This window comes from Trichomonas vaginalis, chromosome III (assembly GCF_026262505.1).
Source record: "Trichomonas vaginalis G3 chromosome III, whole genome shotgun sequence".
NCBI lineage: Eukaryota > Parabasalia > Trichomonadida > Trichomonadidae > Trichomonas > Trichomonas vaginalis.
Window position 1 is genome coordinate 1717574 of NC_067205.1, and position 21337 is coordinate 1738910.

The 21337-nt window shown below is 33.7% G+C and overlaps 2 protein-coding genes and 2 pseudogenes across 4 annotated transcripts; 2 read left to right on the forward strand and 2 right to left on the reverse strand.

Annotated features, from left to right (window-relative positions):
* The first annotated feature begins 6673 nt into the window (after positions 1-6673).
* On the forward strand, positions 6674-7870 carry TVAGG3_0622200 (annotated as a pseudogene). The gene has a single exon. A coding segment is annotated over exon 1 (1197 nt).
* Positions 7871-10322: 2452 nt separating this feature from the next.
* On the reverse strand, positions 10323-10583 carry TVAGG3_0622210 (uncharacterized protein; the record flags this gene model as incomplete). The annotated part of the gene is made up of 1 exon (XM_051240401.1): positions 10323-10583. The coding sequence occupies one exon, from the start codon at positions 10581-10583 to the stop codon at positions 10323-10325; it is 261 nt and encodes an 86-aa protein (XP_051086988.1).
* Positions 10584-12689: 2106 nt separating this feature from the next.
* On the forward strand, positions 12690-13148 carry TVAGG3_0622220 (repellent protein 1 family; the record flags this gene model as incomplete). Its single annotated transcript, XM_051240402.1, has 1 exon — positions 12690-13148. One exon carries the CDS (start codon positions 12690-12692, stop codon positions 13146-13148), a length of 459 nt encoding a protein of 152 aa, XP_051086989.1.
* Positions 13149-15710: 2562 nt separating this feature from the next.
* TVAGG3_0622230 lies at positions 15711-16261 on the reverse strand (annotated as a pseudogene). The gene has a single exon. A coding segment is annotated over exon 1 (551 nt).
* Between the last annotated feature and the right edge of the window lie 5076 nt (positions 16262-21337).

Below are 21337 nucleotides of genomic sequence, written 5' to 3' on the forward strand. Positions count from 1 at the left end.
TGCAGGAATATTTTGAAGGTCATGCCAGAAACTTTGAAGCACATGAACTACCAGCAATGTTAGAAAGAAAGCCGACAAAAACTTATGTAGATGAAAATTATCAAAGAGTTCGGAAAGTAATTGCTCGCTAATGGAAAAGCCGATTAAAGAGCACGTGCATTGAAGAATTTCAAACAAATCAGATTAAAGAAATTAAGGCATGGCATCGAAATAGTAAACAAACACAGGAAGGAGGACGGTGCAACTGCTACAAGAACCAAAAGTAATTATCCTCCTACTTTCCTAATGGGTTTAATAACAAACAATATAAATATTGTAGAAGGCCAATAAAACTTAAAGTTAAACATGAACTTCTAACAAATGAAGGGCCAGATTCTGAAACCATTATCCTGTATGGCTCTATTATACGTCAATGAACTCAACAAATCCCGCAAGTGTTTTAGGTTTGGTATGTGGGAAACAGATTGTAGATAAATTCTTATACTGTGCAGATATTTCAAAGCAAACAGGGGTTCGAAGAAAATTAAAGAAGCAAACTTACCCCGCACACTCATACAGGAACTACAAACCAACGTAATCATTTGCCACTCATTAATAAGCAACATTATAAAATCGCAAGCATTGATAGACAGGAATGATGATATGATATTCCAATATATACCCAGTAGAAAAAGATTTTCTGGAACGCAGGAGGAAATCATGTCCATACTTTCACTAACAAATCCAACCAGGCTGTCGTGAGATTATATGCCACGCATTTTGACTTATTCGCATGGGTACCGAGTTTCAATGATAATACGCTTGAAGCCTTGACTCAAAGGGTCAGATACGAGTCAATGAAATCTTTTAACTTTACATAAAATGATTTAAAAGAATTTATTCGAACAACATCCATGGAGGTTTTAAGAAATTCAATGAAGCTTGCAAAAAGAGTTCGGATTTTTACTAACAGAGCTGAAGTGAAAAGGTTCTTTAACAAAAATGTTGTAATTCAAAACAAAAATAAATCCTTACGATTACTTTTTACCAAATTTACTCCAACACTCCGCACGCATACCAATTTGACACTCTCATTCAAAGCAGAAAAGGAGACATAAACCATTCCTCATCTTCATAAATGTTAAATGCACTTCGTAAAGCATATTCATACCAATGAGGAACAAAGGGAAACTTCGTGAATGTAAGAGTTTTACAAAAGTTGTAGCAGAACATAACCCAAGTACTTTAACATCAGACCCAAGACAGTGCATAACTCGCAACGAAATCACCAGAATTTCTCATTAAGCATAAAATCATAACTCACTACACTACTGAAGACCATAACCATAACATACTCCGGCATCATAAAACCGCCGTCATAAGACAGACTCGCAGAGATTTAAACCAAGAGCGAGATTTTTACCGAAGAAACAATGAAACATTTTCTCGAAGTATATATTCCTCAACACATTCTACAACATGACATAACCAAAGTTCAATGACACAACAACCAAGAAGAAAAGTATATACAAAAAGAAAACGAAGGCCAAACACAAAATATTCAGGAAAATTCAAACACAATTTACACTCATTCCTGGTACAAAAGTTCGTGTAGTCTGACGACAAACCGTTGACAAAGAAAACGTTTAGGTTAAGTCGAAATTATTATATCGTAGACTCTACGCAAGGTAATGGATATCTAAATAAAAGCTGCTTGACTACTCCATAGCGTTTTACCCTCGTCATAAATTAGTCGAAAGTAGTAATGGCCAAACTTGTGAAACCATGACGAAGGCAAAGCGAGGATGGTTATTTGAAATACTTGGCTATAACACAACACGATGACACTTATAAAGTAAGATATGAAGGAGGCGGTTGAAGATGTTATTACCATCTAAGACTTGAGAGAGTCAAAGCCAACACATCTGGGGACCATAGAGCGGGAGTACTGGAAAGGACAAAAAATATGCAGAAGAATAAGAAAATTTTCTTCTAACTTTTTCATTAGATGTAAATCGACATGAATGAGAACAGTCATGATATCTTAATGGTACCATTTATTTACACCAAAAATAAAGTTTATGTTAGGAATGTTAGATCTAACACGTTTTCTTAACCACTTTTCTAACCCATTTCTACCCTCATGAATTTCCTAAGACAGAAAAAATAACGTTAGTTTTATTTTTTTCTAACTTATCTTGTAGGTAAGAACAGAAATGTCATCGAAGCCAAAAACATTCAACTAAACAAATATAATTGTCGAAACATTCACAAAAGGCACTTTATAACGGTATTGAAGTCTTACGTAAGGAGACTAAGGATGGTACATTAATGCAACAAATATGTGTCAGCAGTTTAGAAAGACTTTAGAAAAGTTGTTGGAAAATAATCCTGGAAGAGTATTATAAGGCAATTTTGTGGAAGAATATAGCAACAGTCCGGAATCCGGCGGTGCTTTTTATACAAAATTCATGCAGGAATTTCCTGATGAAATCAAACAGGTTTAGAGAACGTATGTAGACCCAAGACTTATAAATATATAGGCAATGTGGCTTCTCCAAAAAATATTGCATAGCAGTTGGAAAAATTATGGACTCCATAAGACAAGAAAGTTCATGAGGAAATAGATGAAAGAAGAACTCGAAGATACAGTAGGAATGCTAAACCTTTGTCTCGAACAGAAGTTAGAAAAAGCATGAAAAAACAAGTTAGAAATGAACGTGAGATATGTTATGATTATAGCGATTCTCCATACGAACTAGACCAATGGGAACAAAGAAGATTTAAAGAGGAGAATTTGAGAATATGAACTCGCTAAGATAGCATTAGAAAAACTGCAGAAAAAGAAGTTTAAAAGTTTGGGGTTCCGTTTTGTAACAAAAATATTGTGAGGATAAATGAACCATTTATTTTTGCTGAATTCGTGAGATTCTGAGTAAAAATGGCATTATGGCATGTGTCAAACCGTTGAGTTATTTCACAAAATTCCAAAAAAATAACGTTTAACCATGTAAAACCGTTATAAATAATGAGGGTAGAATTCGTGGTAGAAATTAGGTAGATATACCCAATCTAAACCCTAAAAATTATTTTGCTGAATTCAGCCACAAAATTCGATTAAATGACATATGGCCACCGTTCAAACGTTGAGTTTTCCAACATTTAAAAATTCTGCGGAAAGTTTCGTCAAAAAAGTGAAGGTTCCCGACGATTATTCAAACCGCCATAAAAACTTTTACCCATGAAGATAGTTACAAATGTCAACTAATATCATTGTACGATAGAAAAACGGTTATGGTAAGGTTTATATTTTGTAAAGTTTTGTCCTGATTCAAGACAAGTTCTTGTATTTTTCAGAAACAATGGTCTTTTTATTTTTTCAAGACAAATTCTTGGTCCTGATTCAGAACAAGACTTGCACTTTTTAGGGTCAGTTGTTCTTGTAAAGTCTCAAATTTGAGAACAATTGTCCTGATTCAAGATAAGTCTTGTATTTTTTCAGAACAAGTCTTGTATTTTTTCAAGAACAAATCTGTCCTGCATTCAAGGACAAGTCTTGCACTTTTTCAGGAAATCCTATCTCCAACTTAAATAGTCACTTTTCACATGATTGCATTTTGGTCGGGAACAACTTTCTCCCATTTTTGTTCCATTTTTCTATCGTCGTGTTTTGTCACTTTTCCCCTCAGGGTGTGTGTCAGAAAAATAAATTCCAAAATCTTTATAGCCTCGTATTCTCCTTTCAATTCTGGACGGCTTGACATGTATACACACCATTCAATTCAGAATTATGTCTGAATCTTATGAACCGTTCATTTGTTTCGTGACTCTTTCACATATGTAACCATGAATTTTTTAACATTCTTTAACACCAGAAAAATAAAGCTTAGTATTTTTTATAAATATTTTTTTTTATTTTGAATGTAAGGACAGTATAGTCAACATTATGAGAACACAACAACTGCTATCGTAATCATGAAGCCATAAAATGAAGGAATAGTGCAAGGTTACAGTCATTAACCAAAACAATTACGTCTCTATTCGGCGCGTCAAGACGATATGTTACCAAATGCAAAGTATTTGAATGCTGTCTTCGTTCTTAACAAAGCAGCATATCATTGTTGAAAACCAAACAGACAAAAGAACTTTTAGAAGAATTTCCTCATATGTTGTTCACCCGGGAAAACACCGGTAGAAGTCCATCGAAAATCGCAAGAATTTGCTAATCCGGTATTGAAGTGGTTATGCATAGACTTCTTAGTAAATGCTGTGCAATGTGGGCTTCACCTCGTTATGCTGTTATATTTTTCATGATGTTAGATGAACTATATAAAGCAGAAACGTGGAAGAAGATGGAAAAGAAACTTGCAAGCAAAAGATGAAGTCATTGAATAAAGACAAAAGCATACAGAAAAGAATACCAGCTTCAGTACCAAAAGGAAAGGAAAAGATGTTATAAGTATATGATATATTACTGAAGAGTTGGAGAAAGAAGAAGATAAAGATATGTTATGTTGCATTTAGTCAGAAGAAACAACAAGAGCTTTTATGACCTTGCTAAGATTTTACAAATCTGACAGAAATTGGTTCTATGTTGAAAACTTACCGATTCAATGACTCCGAATCAACAATAAAGGAAAATTGTCAAAATACTCTTCCTCAAACACACTATGACATAAAGGTTGCACAATACTTACATTCAAAGAAGACTTACCATTACTGAAGGAAAAATAACAGAATATTTCGATAACTTCAAAGAGGAAGAATAAAAAAATCTAAGCTAATTTTATTTTTTTTATCAAATTTTATCTCATATAAAGAACATGAATTTAGAATATTCGAACTCATGACAGAAGAAGAGAACGAACAATATGTAAAAAGATTATGCAAAATTTCTGAAGTATATAAAGCATTTAAACAATATCTAAATGCTTCTAAAGATTATGCAAATTTCTGAATGTATATAAAGCTTATGAAAAAGCGTATGAAAAGTTATACATTGGGGAATTGTTGTAAAAATATCGATATGAAGACTAACCAAAAATATTTTTGCTTAAATAGCTTCAGGGTCAATTTCTTTAACCATTTACTTCCTTCGTCAATCAATAGAAGCTTCTTCAACCTTTGGTAAGAATTTCTGTATAACATCTTGTTCGTTATTGTCTTCAGAGAATGAAGGATAATATTTCACAGATGTTCACCCTTCTTATATTCTTTCTGTTCGGAAAGATTCATAGCAATACTGAAGAAGTCAATGTTGGAGTTCTTTATGACAGTATAATGAGAATCTTTGACATTCACGAAGAAACTCTTTTGTTTCAAAACTACTGCTAACTCTTGTGAAGTATTAACGTTTGGGTCATATGACAATAGCTAATGGTCTGACATACTGACCAAACTTAGATTCTTTCACAAACTTCTTGTTAAAGATAACATTAACGTTTGAAGCAACCATTGAACTCATTCTTGATGGCAGTAGCGAGAGCATTGTATGAAAAGAACTTGCAATCTTGCATGTGTTTCATTAAAATAAAAATATTAATTATTTTGAAAAATAACTAAAAAATCTAATCTAATTTTTCAAAAAATATTTTTTTCCTACTAAAGATGTATCGGAAGTTGTCTAAGTTAGAACACTCGGAAATAAAAACAAACTTCTTACAGAAGCTAATATAGATGTTGCAAGCATTACGCAAACAAACAAAAAGCACTCGCTGACATCCTCAATGACTATAATGGTGCAATAATTATGATAGAATTCATGAGTTCATAAAGCCGCAACGCGGCGAGGACGAAGTCCATGCAAGAGCATTTCCTTTAAATGACGTTGCTATTGACTTATATCATAGACGTTCATACCTCATGAAGTAAGAAGAGAATGTTTGACATAAACAAATGCAAACGTTGGGATGAAACAAGAAGAACAGACGACACACTGAAACCAACAGAGAAGAGAGATGTTTTAGAGCGCTATAGAACAAGTTCCAAAGCTAATGATGTCATTGTTCCATTGACGACAAACCAAAAGAAGGTGAGAGATGGTTAAAGAAAGATGAAGAGAATAGGAAGAGGGAATGTGAAGACAGGTAATAGACTCATTGACTTTAACATCGAAGCTTTAGATGAACCAAACAGAGACTACTTACACAAACATTTCGGTAAAGGTTTTCATGAGACTCTTAGAGAAAATTAAAATAAACTCACAACAGAGATGGATGGTATGTTATAAACTGGTGGAAAGTATGAATGTTCTACGTTAAACCTCAATAATATTGGAACATTACTACATCAGCTCTTGAAGGAGAACTTTATAATCAGAGATAGAAGCAAATGCCGCAGTATTGTTGAAATGCACTCATGACTTCTTCTTGACAAACATAAAGAATCTTACCGAAATAAAGAATGTATGATTTAACAGAATATGAAGGTAACGATGTCAGATGTAAAGAAAGGCAAACAAAAAAGAGACCATATAGAGATGAAAGCACACTGACAAATGACCAGAAAGCCATTTTGGAAGCTCTTAAGCAAACAGGAAACCCAGCACTTATAGAAAGCATTTTGGAAAGGATAATGGTGAAAAAGTTTTATAAGAAGAGAAAGCGGTCAGTTCTGGAAGTATCTTTTGCACATTACCTATAAATCTTGACGCTACCAAATCTTCAATGAATTGAACAAAAGAAGTGCAGCACTTATGACAGAAGACAATTGTTTCGTTTATGCTTGCATTCAGGCTGGAGTAGATGGAGAGACTATTGACCACATGAGAGAAGTCATTCGTGTTAGAGACTTTCCTCAAAGTAAAGTACAAGAAATTTCTGATGCAACAGGTATAGCATTTAATGTTACCATTGGTTACTTCAATGACTCAAGACATAATGAAATAAAGAGATACATACCAAAAGAATGTAAAACTATTCGAACTATTGACTTACTTCTTGTTGAAGACCACTACATGCTAAACGAAAGATTACCAATGACAACATATTTCATTCGCAACTATATAGAAATCTTGAAGGAGTGTGGTGGAATGAACATTGAGAAACAGATGAAGATTTATACAAAGAGAGAGAACAAATATGTAGTTCGTTATGATAGAACAACACCGTTATGGGGTGTTATGAAAACATTCTGGGAGTGCAAATATTTCGAACCTTTTTCTTATGGAGAACTTTTCACATATACGACTGACTTATATAAACAGAACCTTGCACCATTTAAAGATTTGACATATGCTCCAAAGTATTGTGTACAACTGAAGAAGAAAGCCGAGTCAAAAGAAGTAAATAAAAATAAGTGCAAGTTCATTCCTGAGCACGTTTTCTTTGCTGACTTTGAGTGTAGTACCGATGGCTTTCATAAAGCTTTTAACATATGTTATGACAGTGAAGATGGTTCAGTGAGTGAAAGCATATGGGGTCAAAACTGTGCAACAGAATTTTTGGAACGACTTCCTGACAAGAGTTTAATATATTTCCATAACCTCAGCTATTGATAAAACTTCATCTTAAACACATGACAGAAGTGAAAGGAACTCCCATCATTAAAGGTTCACGAACAATGCAAATAACTGGTTTATATAAAGGACGGGCAATTATTATAAAAGACTCTTACAGTGTTATAAATAAGAAGCTTAAACTATTTCCTGCTATGTTTAACTTACAAACAGGACCGAAAGAAGTATTTCCATATAACTACTACAGCAGTGTTTTGTTAGCAAATGACAAACAGAACTGGTGTCATTTCTGAAGCATGTAAGTTTGTCAAGGATGCAGATACATTCATGAAGAACATAGATTCCATCAAAGGTTGCAGAATAGATGAGAACCACTTCGACTTAGAAAAATATAGCACGATTACTGCAAACAAGATGTAAGAATTTTAAGAGAAGGTTTTGTAAAGTTCCGCAATGACTTATTGAAAGAGTTTGATTTAAACGTTTATGACTACGTTAGTATTTGTTCTATTGCTAACAAATTGTTTGAGAACAGAGTATACTTCCCGAATGAAATCTTTATGACCTCTCAAATAAACCAAGAGAATTTATTCGAGATGCATTCAAGTGGAAGATGTATGTTGTCAGATAACATGAAACAAAAGAGCAAAAAGAAACTCATTGCTGACTTCGACGCTGTTTCATTATATCCATCAGCAATTGCAAGACTTTATACTTTAGAAGGAATTCCAAAAGTATTGAAGGATGAGATTGTTAAGCACAGAGTATCTCATGAGACATTTATTCGATGACGACCAAAAGGAACCATTGGTGAAAAGTTTATGTCAGGCTTCTTTGTTCTCATTAGATAACAGAGATTGGAATACATAGACACTTTCCTTTAATAGTTTGCGACCCTGAACTAAATCCAGAACTTAACGTTCCCAGAAGTTCAAACACTTGCTGTCTCATGTATGTTGACCATATAACATTACAGGACCTTATAAAATATCAAGGTGTCAAATGTGAAGTGTTGCAAAGGATACTATTACGATGGAAACAGAGATATGAGAATAAGAGATGAAGTAAAGAAGTTGTTGAGTTAAGGTTAAAGTATAAAAAGAAGAAAACCCATTACAAGAAATTATAAAACTCATTCTGAACAGTATCTATGGCAAAACCATTCTTATCCTATTGAGTCAAAAATAACCATAGTAGATGACAAAGATGCTATAAGATATGCCATCAGAAACTACAACCATATAGTTAAGTTCGAAGGTTTGGATGGTTCGGAAAAAATTTTCAAGCTAACAAAAAGCATTTGCAGACACTTTAACTTCTGTCCACTTGGTGTTAATATTCTGTCTATGTCGAAGAGAATAATGAATGAAGTGTTTGCACGATTGAAGACTTAGGATTAAAGCATTTTATCAGGATACAGATTCGATGCACATTTACAATGAAGACATACCACGTTTAGCTCATGAATTTAAGAAGAGATACGGGTAGAGAACTTATCGGTAAAACATTAGGTCAATTTCATAGCGACTTCGCAGAAATAACACCTGGAAAACAAAGTTTAGCATACAAGTCAATATTTTGTGGAAAGAAACCTACATAGACTTACTCACTAACGATTTAAATGAGAGTTGCATTTCACTGCAGAATGAAAGGCGTGAAGCAAGATGTTATTGCTTTAACCGCTAATGAAATGTTTCCTGACTCTGTTCAGTGTTCTATGATGAAGATAAAGGTTTAATGGTTCCGCAAGGAAAATTTGACAAAGACTCTGAGTTCAGTGTTATGCAGTTATATAAAGCACTTTATGACGGTCAAGAGATTGCATTCGACTTATGTAAGTCTTCTAGTCCTTGCTTTGCTGAAAAGTTAACTTCTCAATAACGACTAAAACAAGCTTTATTCGTAAGTTGAAGTTCTGAGGTCATGAATGATAAAAACAAGCCGCTGCGGCAAGGCGAAGCCCATGAAGTCGTTTATTTTTGTCATTTATGATGTCATTTATGAGGGTTTTATAAAACTGCGATTGTTGAATTCAGCAATTGTGCTTCGATGTAGAGACAGTCCTTATTGTCTGGAGGTAAGAAACACTGGGCAGTTATGGTCATGAGTGGAGAACAATGTCTATCCAAAACTCACGATTGAAGCCAGTTAATTTATAGTATTTAGGGTTAGGAAGTGGTGTAGTTCTTGTATGACCAATGAACTCATTTCAACGCCTTTGGCTAATTAGAGAAAAGAATAGCTTGCTTTCTATCCAAATGCCAGGTGTTACAATCTTTGAAAATTCATTTTTCCTCGGAAGCATTGCATCATAATTGAAAAACATTCTTGAAATCATCACTTGGTTCAGAGATTTGAAATCTTATACGTAATGGATTTTCTTTCTCTTTAGCGACTTCATTGAATGGTGAATATATAACAAACTGACAGTCATGAGTTCCATCTTCATTTTCATTAAATTCATAATGAAAGTCTATAAGTTGTGGCTGACTACCTTCTTCTTTCAGTTGTGCAAGAAACTCACGTAAAGGCTGTAAAGTTTGTACTTCAATGTTGAACTTTTTCTCGAACATTTCATTAAATGAAATCATACATTGCAACAATGTTGTATCGTCTTTTAAAGTATTTGTATATGTGAATGTTTTGGGCGCTTAAAGACTGTTCGTCATTTTCTATCTCGACTTGAAGTATAAAGTCAACTTTCCTAAATGCACGTGTTAATATACATATTTGTTATGCCAATATATTTTTCTCATTTAGGTTCCACAATCCAGTCTGTTAAACTTAAACGTTACTCTGTTCTCCCTTTTTGACGTCAGGGTTCTACTACTGAACGCAACAGATAAAGGTATTTGTCTATACATTTAGTTCAATAAAAATAAACCATTTACTCTTTCTTCACTTCAGCTTCTTTAGCTTTTGCTTCAGCTTCTTCTCTAGCTTTTTTCGCCAGTAGTCTTGGGTTCTTTTGTCTTCCAGCAGCTAATGCAGCAAGTTGTTTTTCACTAAGTTTTCTCTTTGGTCTCTCTGGCTTTTGTTCTTGTTTTTGTTCCTTCAGTTCGGATAAAATTTGCTCGCGAATTTCTTTCTTCAATGCTTCAAAATCTATGACCCCTTGGGTCTTGTCCGTAGGGCTTGTCTGAGTCATTTGACTGCAGATAAAAAACTAAATTAAAACTTTAACCGATGTAAAATGAGCTTGTCAAAATCAGAGCGAGAGTCTATTATATTAAATGACGCAAGAGGAATACAACATCCTTTCTATTACGTAAGTCAGAGTAAAGATGGTAAAATATACGTAAGAAAAAGAAAGGTTCCATTAGCGAATGCAGAGAGCGACAACATTAAGGTGCATGGCACCGAGGTGAAGCCATATAAAACCTTCTATTCAAACTGAAAAGTCAATAGAACCAGAAGAAAAAGAAGCCAGATGTTCTTTCAATAACGAACCAAGAGCTTATTGCAAAGTTCGTGAATTTCATTGAAAAGCAAACCGAGTCAAAGAACCCTGACCCACCAGTGAAAGAAGTTGAGACAAAAGAGAATGTACAGTTCATTGAAAATGTCAAGAAACAACTTCCACCACGAATGCCAAGAAGAAGAGTGAGAATAATGAAGTAAATAGATATTTTTATCTGAAGTAAATACATGCAGAACGAACAGCTAAACGAATTTACTCCAGCAGAGCATATTCATCAGATTCGCTCATATTTCGATATCATAGACAATGCAGTTCAAATTGGTGACACTAATAGAAAATATTCTGACGCAAAGATTCCATCACAACCTGGAACTGCTAAAGATAACACATGGGTAACATTCAATCTCTCACCTCCTGGTGAAAATATGTTGGACCTTTACAATACATTCATTACGTATAAAATGGAAGGTCAATTTATTGTAGATAAAGAAATTGTTCAGGTTCCAATAAAACAAACCCACCAGGATTTTGGATTGGTTTCGATGACGCTTTCTATGCAGTTGCTGATATCAAATCCTTGCAAATGGTCGTATCGTATATTCTCAAGACAATGCAAGAGAAGAAGCATATATAACTTCAAACTCACAAACTACCGAACAAATAAAGAAAGTAGATGTTTTCTCAAAGACTCGACATGAAGATGTATGGAGTCATTCGGGAACATGCAGAACAGGACAAATTGTTAGTGGTCCAATTACAGCAGGAAAATCATTTGATTTTAAGCTTCGTTTAAGAATTCCTGTTAGAAAGTTTTTACCATTAGAAGCTATAAGATTTATTCCTGCATTTGCTGGTAACATTCAGCTTAAAGTAAAGTTCAGTAGCGACGCATTACAATGCACATCTATATCTGTAAATGATATCATTGCTTTCAATCCAACTCTTAAAGTTGCATTTGCTTCAGATTCAAATCCACCGACAAATAAATTTGTTCCATGGGAATGAACCCATTCACTATGATAACGAAGGCAATAGAAGCTAGTGGAACAGTTACTATTACAACTGTAAACCAGCAACTATTTCGAACAAAGATGGATTTTAATGAATGTTTCATTCATCCAAAGTCATTCTCTTTAGACCCTAACATTTATACAGAACTTGTAGAACATTATACAAACGAGGCTTTATGTTTTCCTGTTAAAGTTATGGATTGGATTCCTATGGACGGTTCATTCTCAAAGAATACAGATAGTTCAAGTGCAACATTTACAGGAGCTTATACGCCTATTAATGTTAAAAGTATTTGGGCACTATTTAGAAGAAAGACAACTATTATGTTAATTTTGAGAAACCCTAAGTTTAAATATCTTCAGCTTTCCATGGGAGCTTATGGAAATATGCCTGCAGAACCTGAAAAATCATATGGACCTGTATTTTATGAAATGGTTGCGAACGCTTGCAATACAAACAATGATATGATTGGATTTAATGAAGATGTTATGAGGTCATTGGTGGATGATGGTAGTGTGTGGAACATAAATGGGATAGCTATGACAACACACATTTCTTATGTGGTTTTCCAACAGAAGTGGACTTTTGCTTCCAGCAAGGTCAAACATCTACTGCTCCAATAACATACAAATTGTCTGTTAAAGGACCTATTGAACTAGCAACTGAAAACGTACCAAAGCCACTTATTGGATTTATGGGGATTGTTGCTTTGCAATACAAGTAAGACAGTCAGGCATACCAATAATAAGACTTGACGACTATAACTTAGCAACTGACGACAGTGAGGAATAAAGGATGAACGTTTATTTTTAAAGCTTATAAATGAGTTCTTCATCAAGCTCTCGTGAACCTTCACCATCTATGAAACAAACTTTACCAAACGATTATGGAGCACCTATTGAATATTTCTTACGAGCTGCACAATGGCAAAGAGCAGTCTCACCAAGGTTAGGTGTTCCACCAGCTCCTGTCAAAAATAGCATTTGGTCAAGTCCTTATATAAGATATGGTCTCCCACTAGGTTTGCTAGTTACAGCAGGAGCAGTAATGATGTTGAAAAGAAATAAAGCAAATGTTGTAAATAATACTGAAGTAGCTGAAGTTAAACAAACACCGACACCTTCGCCAAAACCAACGCCTTCACAAACAACACCTTCAATGACTCCTGAACCTATGGAAGTACAAACTCCTGTTCAAAAGTCAACTCCTAAACCGACTCCAACATTTAAACCAGAACCTACTCCTCAAATAAATCGTAAAACTCCTGCGTTTCCTTACTGAAAAAAAATAACGTTATTTTTATTTAATATTAAAATTTTTATTTGATTGAAATGACGACTAAAGTCACTGAAGCAATGAAACAAAAGTTTTTGGTAGAATACATTAAATCAGGAACTATTCCAGAAGGTTTTTATTCATACTATGAAGGATGGTAGAGTTCAGTTTAGAAAGATAAAGCAACCATTAGATAAAGAAGGAATTTTGAGAAAGATTAAATTACATGAAGACAACATTGCTGAACTTAAGAAGAAGTTAGAAGAGTTGGAGAAAGGAAGAGAGTTATAAAGCAATGAGAACGTTTATGTTATGAGAAATTTTTAACGTTAGTTTTATTTTTACTGAAAATTTTTATTTGGATGTAATGACAGAAAAAAGCAACTCATACAAATCAAAACATATAACAAACATACATTTAAACATTTTTCTTCCTTCCTGAGTATAACATGTTCTTTACACTTCATCCTAGACCAGTTGACTATACACTGACTGTTTATAAAGATTGTCATGGTAGTTTTATAAAAACTTATGACGATGAAGGTAAGTTAACAAGACTATGCATTTCAAAACTTGAGAAACTTTATGACTTCAAGTATGACTACAATAGATTAACACTGATGATGAAGATATTGAAGAAAATTTATGAGAACGTTTATTTTCATTAGTGAGTTCGTTAGTGAGGCGAAATGGTTGGCGGCTTTGTAAATATTTAAGGTTAAGTTAGTTTTTGCGTTCATGTTGTAAAATGTACGTTAACGGTTTTGTAAAGTGTCAAATTCACAAGTATTGGGTAAGGTGGAACGCAGTGCCACCAACCCAAGACTGGTGTACTAACTCCCGTAGTACTGAAGGCACAGTGCGAATGACTGTTGAAGTTGACTTTTTAGAAAATATTAAATGCAACGGCTTACAGAGAACTCAGAGCTAAAAATATAAAGTATGAATGTTATGTATTAGGTCATGAACTTTGGTTGTTGCTGTTTGATGAAACAAATGAGTTAGTTATGTCAGTCAAGAGACAGAAAAGGCGTCAAAAGGCGCCGAGCGCAAAGCGCTATATTTGTTAGTGAACAATGCACCAAGTCAATAAGATTAGGTTTGCATTATGAAGATGAATTCGATACTGTTGAAGAAGTTTTGGACAGATATTACAAATTGTTAACTTGGATTTTTTTGACTAACGGCGCAAAGCGCCAAGATGGGCTCAAAGAGCCTCCTGACGGCTTTAATTTACTAAAACATATTTAAGACATAATTTATAGTAAGTAGATAGTTTTGTATACTCGTTCGAATATCTATACTTAAACTCAACTCCTGGAGTACCTGGTGTTTCAATGATGCGGATGTTACCTATTTTCATGAATATTGGAGTTTGACCACAGCATTCGATTTCAGGGTCGAGATAGTCAATGACACATTGCTTTCCTGTTATTCGTGATATAATATTTTCAAGGTCCTCCTTTGTTAGAATTATTTGGTTCTTACTTATAAGATTTGTCAAAAGCTTCTTATTCGTCTTTGAGTAAAATTGTTTGATATAACTGAAGAAGGTAATGGTCTACGTTATCTGAAGGATTTGTTTGAACATTTGTGTAAGGGTTGTCGTTGGCTTCTCTTGAAAGAACTTGGTCCAGTGGTGGATACTCTAACTTAACATCTGATGTAGCGTTAGCGTTTGAAGTTGTGTTTAAATTCACCGACTTAAGATCTGGTTCTTTTTCTTTCAAACACTCCGAACTATAGTTCTTTATGACAATATTGTTTGTCGTTCGTGAGTCAACATTTGATGTTGGTTCAATTGGAACATTAACGGCACCAGCTAAGATGGACTTACTTCTCATTTCATATAGAATAAAAACCTTTTATATGTATGAAATGAACAATATACTCGACAAGGGTTTGAATGTAAAGCTAACGAATGAAAATATTGTTGAATTCACTGAGACAGGAGCTGTGTATAAAGATGTAGAACTACTGAACAAAAGAGCAAAGGGAAGAAGCAGGAATATGAACAAAGGGTGGAAGCCTATAAAAATTTATGTCAATGATGGCTCAGGAGGTTCAAACATAAAGTATGCAGAAAGTTATAGAGTTATTGCTCTCAAAGGTGAAAAGCCTTCATTTAAGAACAGCTATTCTAACACATATCCTCAAAAGTTAACGGATGGGGAAGTGGATGATATGAATGACAGCAAAAATATTAACGAAATGGCGACAGAGATGCATGGAATTTGTTTACCATCAGTCAATTAAAGCATAAGATTTAAACAATGTTGGTCGTTCCCATGGAATATTTTTGACTTTAATGGTATTAGTCATGATATGAATCTCAAGGTATGAACGAGGAGAGATGAGAGACTTATATGCTTCCCAAATTTCTTCAAAAGGTAATGTTATACCTGACTGTTTCCAAATGAGTTCAATGTCATAACGTGAGAAACCTTGAAAGATAACGAAGTCAGTTATGAGACGTTTTATGTTTAAAGCTAAAAACCTCCATGTTTGCATAAGTATTGCTACAGTTAAATGGTAATGTCTGACTTTAGTAATGATGTTAGCTAATGGTGAGTCTGGTTTTGACACTAAACCTTTTCCGGCAAAGTCGTCACAAACGAGCAGAGTGTTTGAAGGATACTTTTTGAAGGGGTATTTTGAAAGTTTTGATAGAATGTAGTTTGTCAGTCGTTTCATATCGTAAACTCCTGAGTACTGACGTAAGTGGTGTTTGTCAATAATTCTTTCCATCTCCTCAAAGTCTTTTGCATTCCTGACTGTATGAACTCTACAATAGCATAATATTTTCTCTTACGTCGAATGTAACGTTGAAGAAATTCAATGAGTTCGCTATCTGGAACTTTAACGACAGATGCTTGAACTTTACTCATGAATGTTTTCGCTGTTGAATCCATAGAGTCTGAAGTTGCTGATATAATGATTTGGTCATAGTAAGAGTCGTTTCCTAAACGCTCTGTTATGAGTATATGACGAATGAGGTTAAATGTCTTACCTGAACCCATCTTACCACATAGAAATACACGCCATTTGAACAGAACTCATAATCTTTTGCTGAAAGGAAGAATAAGAGAAGAGTTAAGTTTGTCTGTAGTTTCATTCATGTCTTCATCTACGTTATGTATTAAATGCTTCATTTTATCTCCATTAAAATGCAAGTCAGAAATATTCAGAACATAGCACCGAGTCTAACTGACAAGAGTATAAAGATATACTATGAACACGTTATGATGAAACCAACCAAAATTCAAGAAAGTCAGTATAACTTATGAATATCCAAGACACTGGGTAGAGTATGTAGGAGGTGAGAAAGCTATTGAAATAAGACAAGTTAGAAGTATTCCAGCAGGAAGAACAATATTATTGAAGAACTTTAATGTTTTGAGATATAATGATAAACAAAGAAGCAAGATAGTTTCCCTGTTGCTGTGTATGTGAACCTAGACACAGGAGATGACATGAAAGTTTTTAACACAAAGCTTCAAACGGTATTGAAAGAACAACTTATAGCAGAAGGACACCCATTACCTTCAGAAGTTACCATAGCATATAATTTTGAAACAAATGCAATAGATTTTAAAATCGTCTCTGCAAAGAAGTCAGGTTTTACATTTAATGAAGCAGATGTATATTCGAATGAAAACTTCAAAGCTATTGCATGGTTAGATAATGACGATTGCTTTAAGAAAATATTTAAATTCAGTGACTCAAAGATGTCAATAGATGACCTTCGTGGAATGTTACCATCGACGTTTACAGTAGAAGGTTCAGCAGGATTGCTTACAAGATTGTCAATTGGTGGCGGTTTGGTCTCGTGAGAACATTGTTATAAAATCCAGTATAAGTGAATTTGCTGAAGAATCTATATTATGTCTTTCAAACTACATGTATTCGCCACCGAAGCATTATAGTATAACAAACTTTGTCAGTAAGTTTAACATAAGACTTGTCGAACCTTCTTCAATGAAAGATGTTGTGCTACCTAAAGATGGAAAGGATGGACTCATTATTGAGATGATTTTAATTGCATATTAAATGAGTTTGTTCTTGAAAGTCATTCATGATGAAATAACTGTTGTAGAAGATGTTAGCAATTGTTCAGACATTTTGAAGCGAATAGATGAGATAAGAAAGAAGTTAGATAGACCGCAAAGCGGTGAGGGCGAAGCCCGTGAGAATGTTTTATGTTTCATTGACTTTCTCCAGTAACGAGAACTTTTATGAGATAATATTGAAGAGAGATGATTTTAATATGGTGTAAATGGTAGATTGGGCAGCTTTAGGCGCAATGGGAACAAAAGCATTAGCATTTGGAGCAAAAGCACTTGGAGCTTATGACGCAGTAAATAAAATGAGTGGAGGAAGAGTTTCGAAGACATTAGACGCAAATAAAGGAAAGATAGGAGGCTGGGTTGCAAAGAAGTTAAGATTAAATAAAATAGGGCTCATAAATAAAGCATCCAATTTGGTTGCGACTGAGTCGGAAAATGCTTTAGGAAAGGACGATGAGTTTTCAAAACACGCAAAAGACTTTAATGACCAGATGAAAGGTGAAACAATGCATTTAAATAGAGTCGATGGAACTCTTCCTCCACAACTTCCACCAGCAGTTCTTCCGTATGGTCCCTATGGAATGTATGGAAACCCTTACGAAAGACCATTTGACCCATTGACTGGTGGAAGTAATTGGTATCATTATGGACGAAGAAGAAAGACAGTCAAGTTGGAGACGGACGTAAAGAAAGCAACTAAAAAGAAATCAAGGAAGAGAGTTATAAAGCAATGAATTCAAGTGGGTGAAAAACCGGGTGAAAAAAGAGGTGAGATTTCACCACTTCACCTTAATTTATTTTTTCACCTCTGACAACGTTTATTTTTATTTATTTTTATGTAAATGACGGAAACTATTGAGGTGAAAAACCGGGTGAAAAAAGAGGTGAGATTTCACCACTTCACCTTAATTTATTTTGTGCTATGTTTTCATACGCGTGAAGGTAGTGATATCGTTTATTTTTTATTTTATTTTATTAAAATTATTTTTATTTTATTTTTATGTAAATGACGAAAACTATTGAGATAACAAACTACAACGGTCATGAGTTCAAGAATTTGTTCTTCGTTCCTCGTGAAAATACATTCTATCAGATACGAGGGAGAAAGGGTAAAGTTAGTTTGAGCGTTTATGACTACAAGCATAATGGAAAGTTTATACAAGCAGTAGATACAAACGGTAAACGTGTTTCATTAGCTTTGTCAAAACTTACATACATTCATTTTGACAGTGACTTTGACTCTGACGATTGGAGCGACAGCAGCGATACTGAAGAATATGAACTATTGTGTGAAGCACAGCAATGGGAGGAGTTGCAATACTTTTGTAAGTGAGAACGTTTATTTTTACAGTAGTGAAGTCGTTTGTGAAAACGTTAGTGAGGTGAAGTGGTTGGCGGCTTTGTACATATTTAAGGTTAAGTTGGTGTTGTCGTTTGTGTTGTAAAATATACGTTAACGGTTTTGTAAAGTGTCAAATTCACATATAATGGGTAAGGAGGCGCGCAGTGCCTCCGTACACTTGATAGGTATACTAACTATAACCTCTTTTATCTTTTCTACAAATGTTTTCCATAATAGTATGTATAATATTTCTTGTAAATTCAGGAACATGTTCCGGAAATTCTGTATTCCAGTAAGTTCTGTCTTGGTGATCATCGTTGTCTTCTTCTATTTCTTTGTTTTTCTTCCAAATATTCTTATTCAACAGACTTCTGCGCATTTCACGCCTTTATTGCGTCTAAGTCTTCTAGGTAGGCTTTATACATATGCATTTTTCCGGTTCCTGTATACGGGAATACCTGAACATCAGTTTCAAATGATCTTTTGTAAATTTGTTTTCGAATATCTTGATTAATATTTAACTAAAAACGTTTCTCGGTCTCCTTTTATTCAATTCAAGTTCTTCAATCTCTTTTTTAAGTTCGTTGATCTTGAGAGAGGAATATAGAATCCAACATTCATTAACTCTTTGAGAGAATGTCAGACCAATCTGAATAAAATAAACTTAATATTTTCTATAATTTTCATACTAGAATAGAATTGGTTAATGATAATTTAATATCTTTTTGCTTCACTTGTAGAAATTATTTTGAAATTAATTTTTTGTAATCGACAAGATACAAATTTGTTATGACTAAATGTTGTCACTACTAATTAAAATTCCATTTACAACAGCTACTTTATAAACATCCATCCAAAATTGAAGATTCCTAAAATTTCAAAATGGAAATATGCAATATGAATGATGAAATCATATCCAATAGTTATGAAATTCAATCATACATAAGAATAAAGATAGAAAAATAAGCAAATATGAAAATTTAATGCATAATGATATGTGAATAACTGTAAAATTGCAAAACCACATCAGCATCAATTATTGGCATAAATATATATTCTTTTGATTGTATATGCATTTCTGTTTTGGAAATAACTTTCAGATTAAACTTGTTAAGCCAATTCATAGATAATTTGCACGAAAACAGTTCTGAACAACTTAGAAAATGGTCTTTGTCTAACTACCAGAAATAATTTATTGATAGAAATGTCTTTTAAAAAGAAAATTTCATATTAGGCATCCGTAAGGTTTTTGTTTGAATGTTGGGGGTTAAGGAGTGTAATAGTCAAGATATTAGATAACTAAGTGTATGAAGTTGTCATCTATGTTGATAACAGCGGAAAATTAAAAATAATTATTAAATCATAACTTTTTGTCTCATGAAAACCATAAAAAAAGTATAAAACTAAAGGTTTTTGCATGTGAACTATAGAAAGCTTTAGATTCATAAAAACTAGATTTTTTTTGATATTTTGATTTTTGAGGTATACTTTTAAAAGTGGATTTAAAGCACTTATGAAAAAACATTAACTTCTGTCGTTATGATTATTGATTTAGACAATAATGATTTTAATCTTTGATTATCAAAACACTAAAGTCATCTTTTTAACATTTGCTTGGTAGCATTAACTCAAGTCTAAAGTACTATTTTATGTGGCACTCTTAGAATTTTTGTATTCATTGTACACGCTGAAATAGTACCATTAAAGATATGACGAACTTTACAAAAAACAGTTAGGATACTATAAATCTAACTGCCAATTTATACAAAAAAAAGGTAGTGGGGCTTCCAGGCACTTCGTGCCCTCTAGCCCCGAAGATGTTTAGTATAAATGAAGTTTTTATTCGGAAAATTGTTAGTCTTCTGGTGTGAATTCGGAGGACTCTTCTTCTTCCTCCATTGCTTCTGGGAAGAAGCCTTCTTCTGGGTCGAAAACATTATATAATGTTTCACTTTTCACAAATTATATATGTTTTCATGTTTTGTCACTTTTCTGTCACTTTTCGGGTAAAAACATTTTTATTATTATATATAAATGAATTTTACAAAACCTCCGTTACCGTTCTTTGGAAATAAGAGTAAATGTAAAGATATTATATTGAGAGAACTTAAGAAACTACCGAATGGTCTAACATTTGTAGATTTGTTCGGTGGAAGTTTCTATATATCCCATTTGTGCCATACAATATTCCCAGACTCAAAGATTATATGCAATGACTTCGACAACTATATGGACCGTCTCAAACATATCCAGACACAACAATATATTGAAAGAGTTAAAAGAAAAGATTCAATAGGTAAGATGGAACGTATACCATTAGATAACAAAAATATTGTGAGAGAGGTTTGAAAAAAGCAGAATATATAGACTGGGATAGTATATCTGCTTAGACTATTATATAGTGGTTCTATAAGAGTTCATGACATTGAAACACTTATGTCAAAAGTTTATATATCTTAACTATACAAATGTTTTCAAAGAGAACATAGAAAAATATATTGAGGGTATAGAGTTTGTGAGATGTCATTGGACAGAGTTGTATGAAAAATATAAAGACAAGGAAAATGTTTTCTTTATAGTGGACCCCCGTTCTTAACACATGGGATTTTCAATACCAAGTAGACTGGACTTTGAGAGACTCTTTAGAAACTTTAGACGTTTATACATAACTCCATGCTTTTACTTTACATCCGATAAAAGTGGTTTGGAAACCGTTATGAGATGGTTAGAGGACATACATGACTATGAGTTTAGATATGACAAGATAGAATATGAGAGAGGTCCTA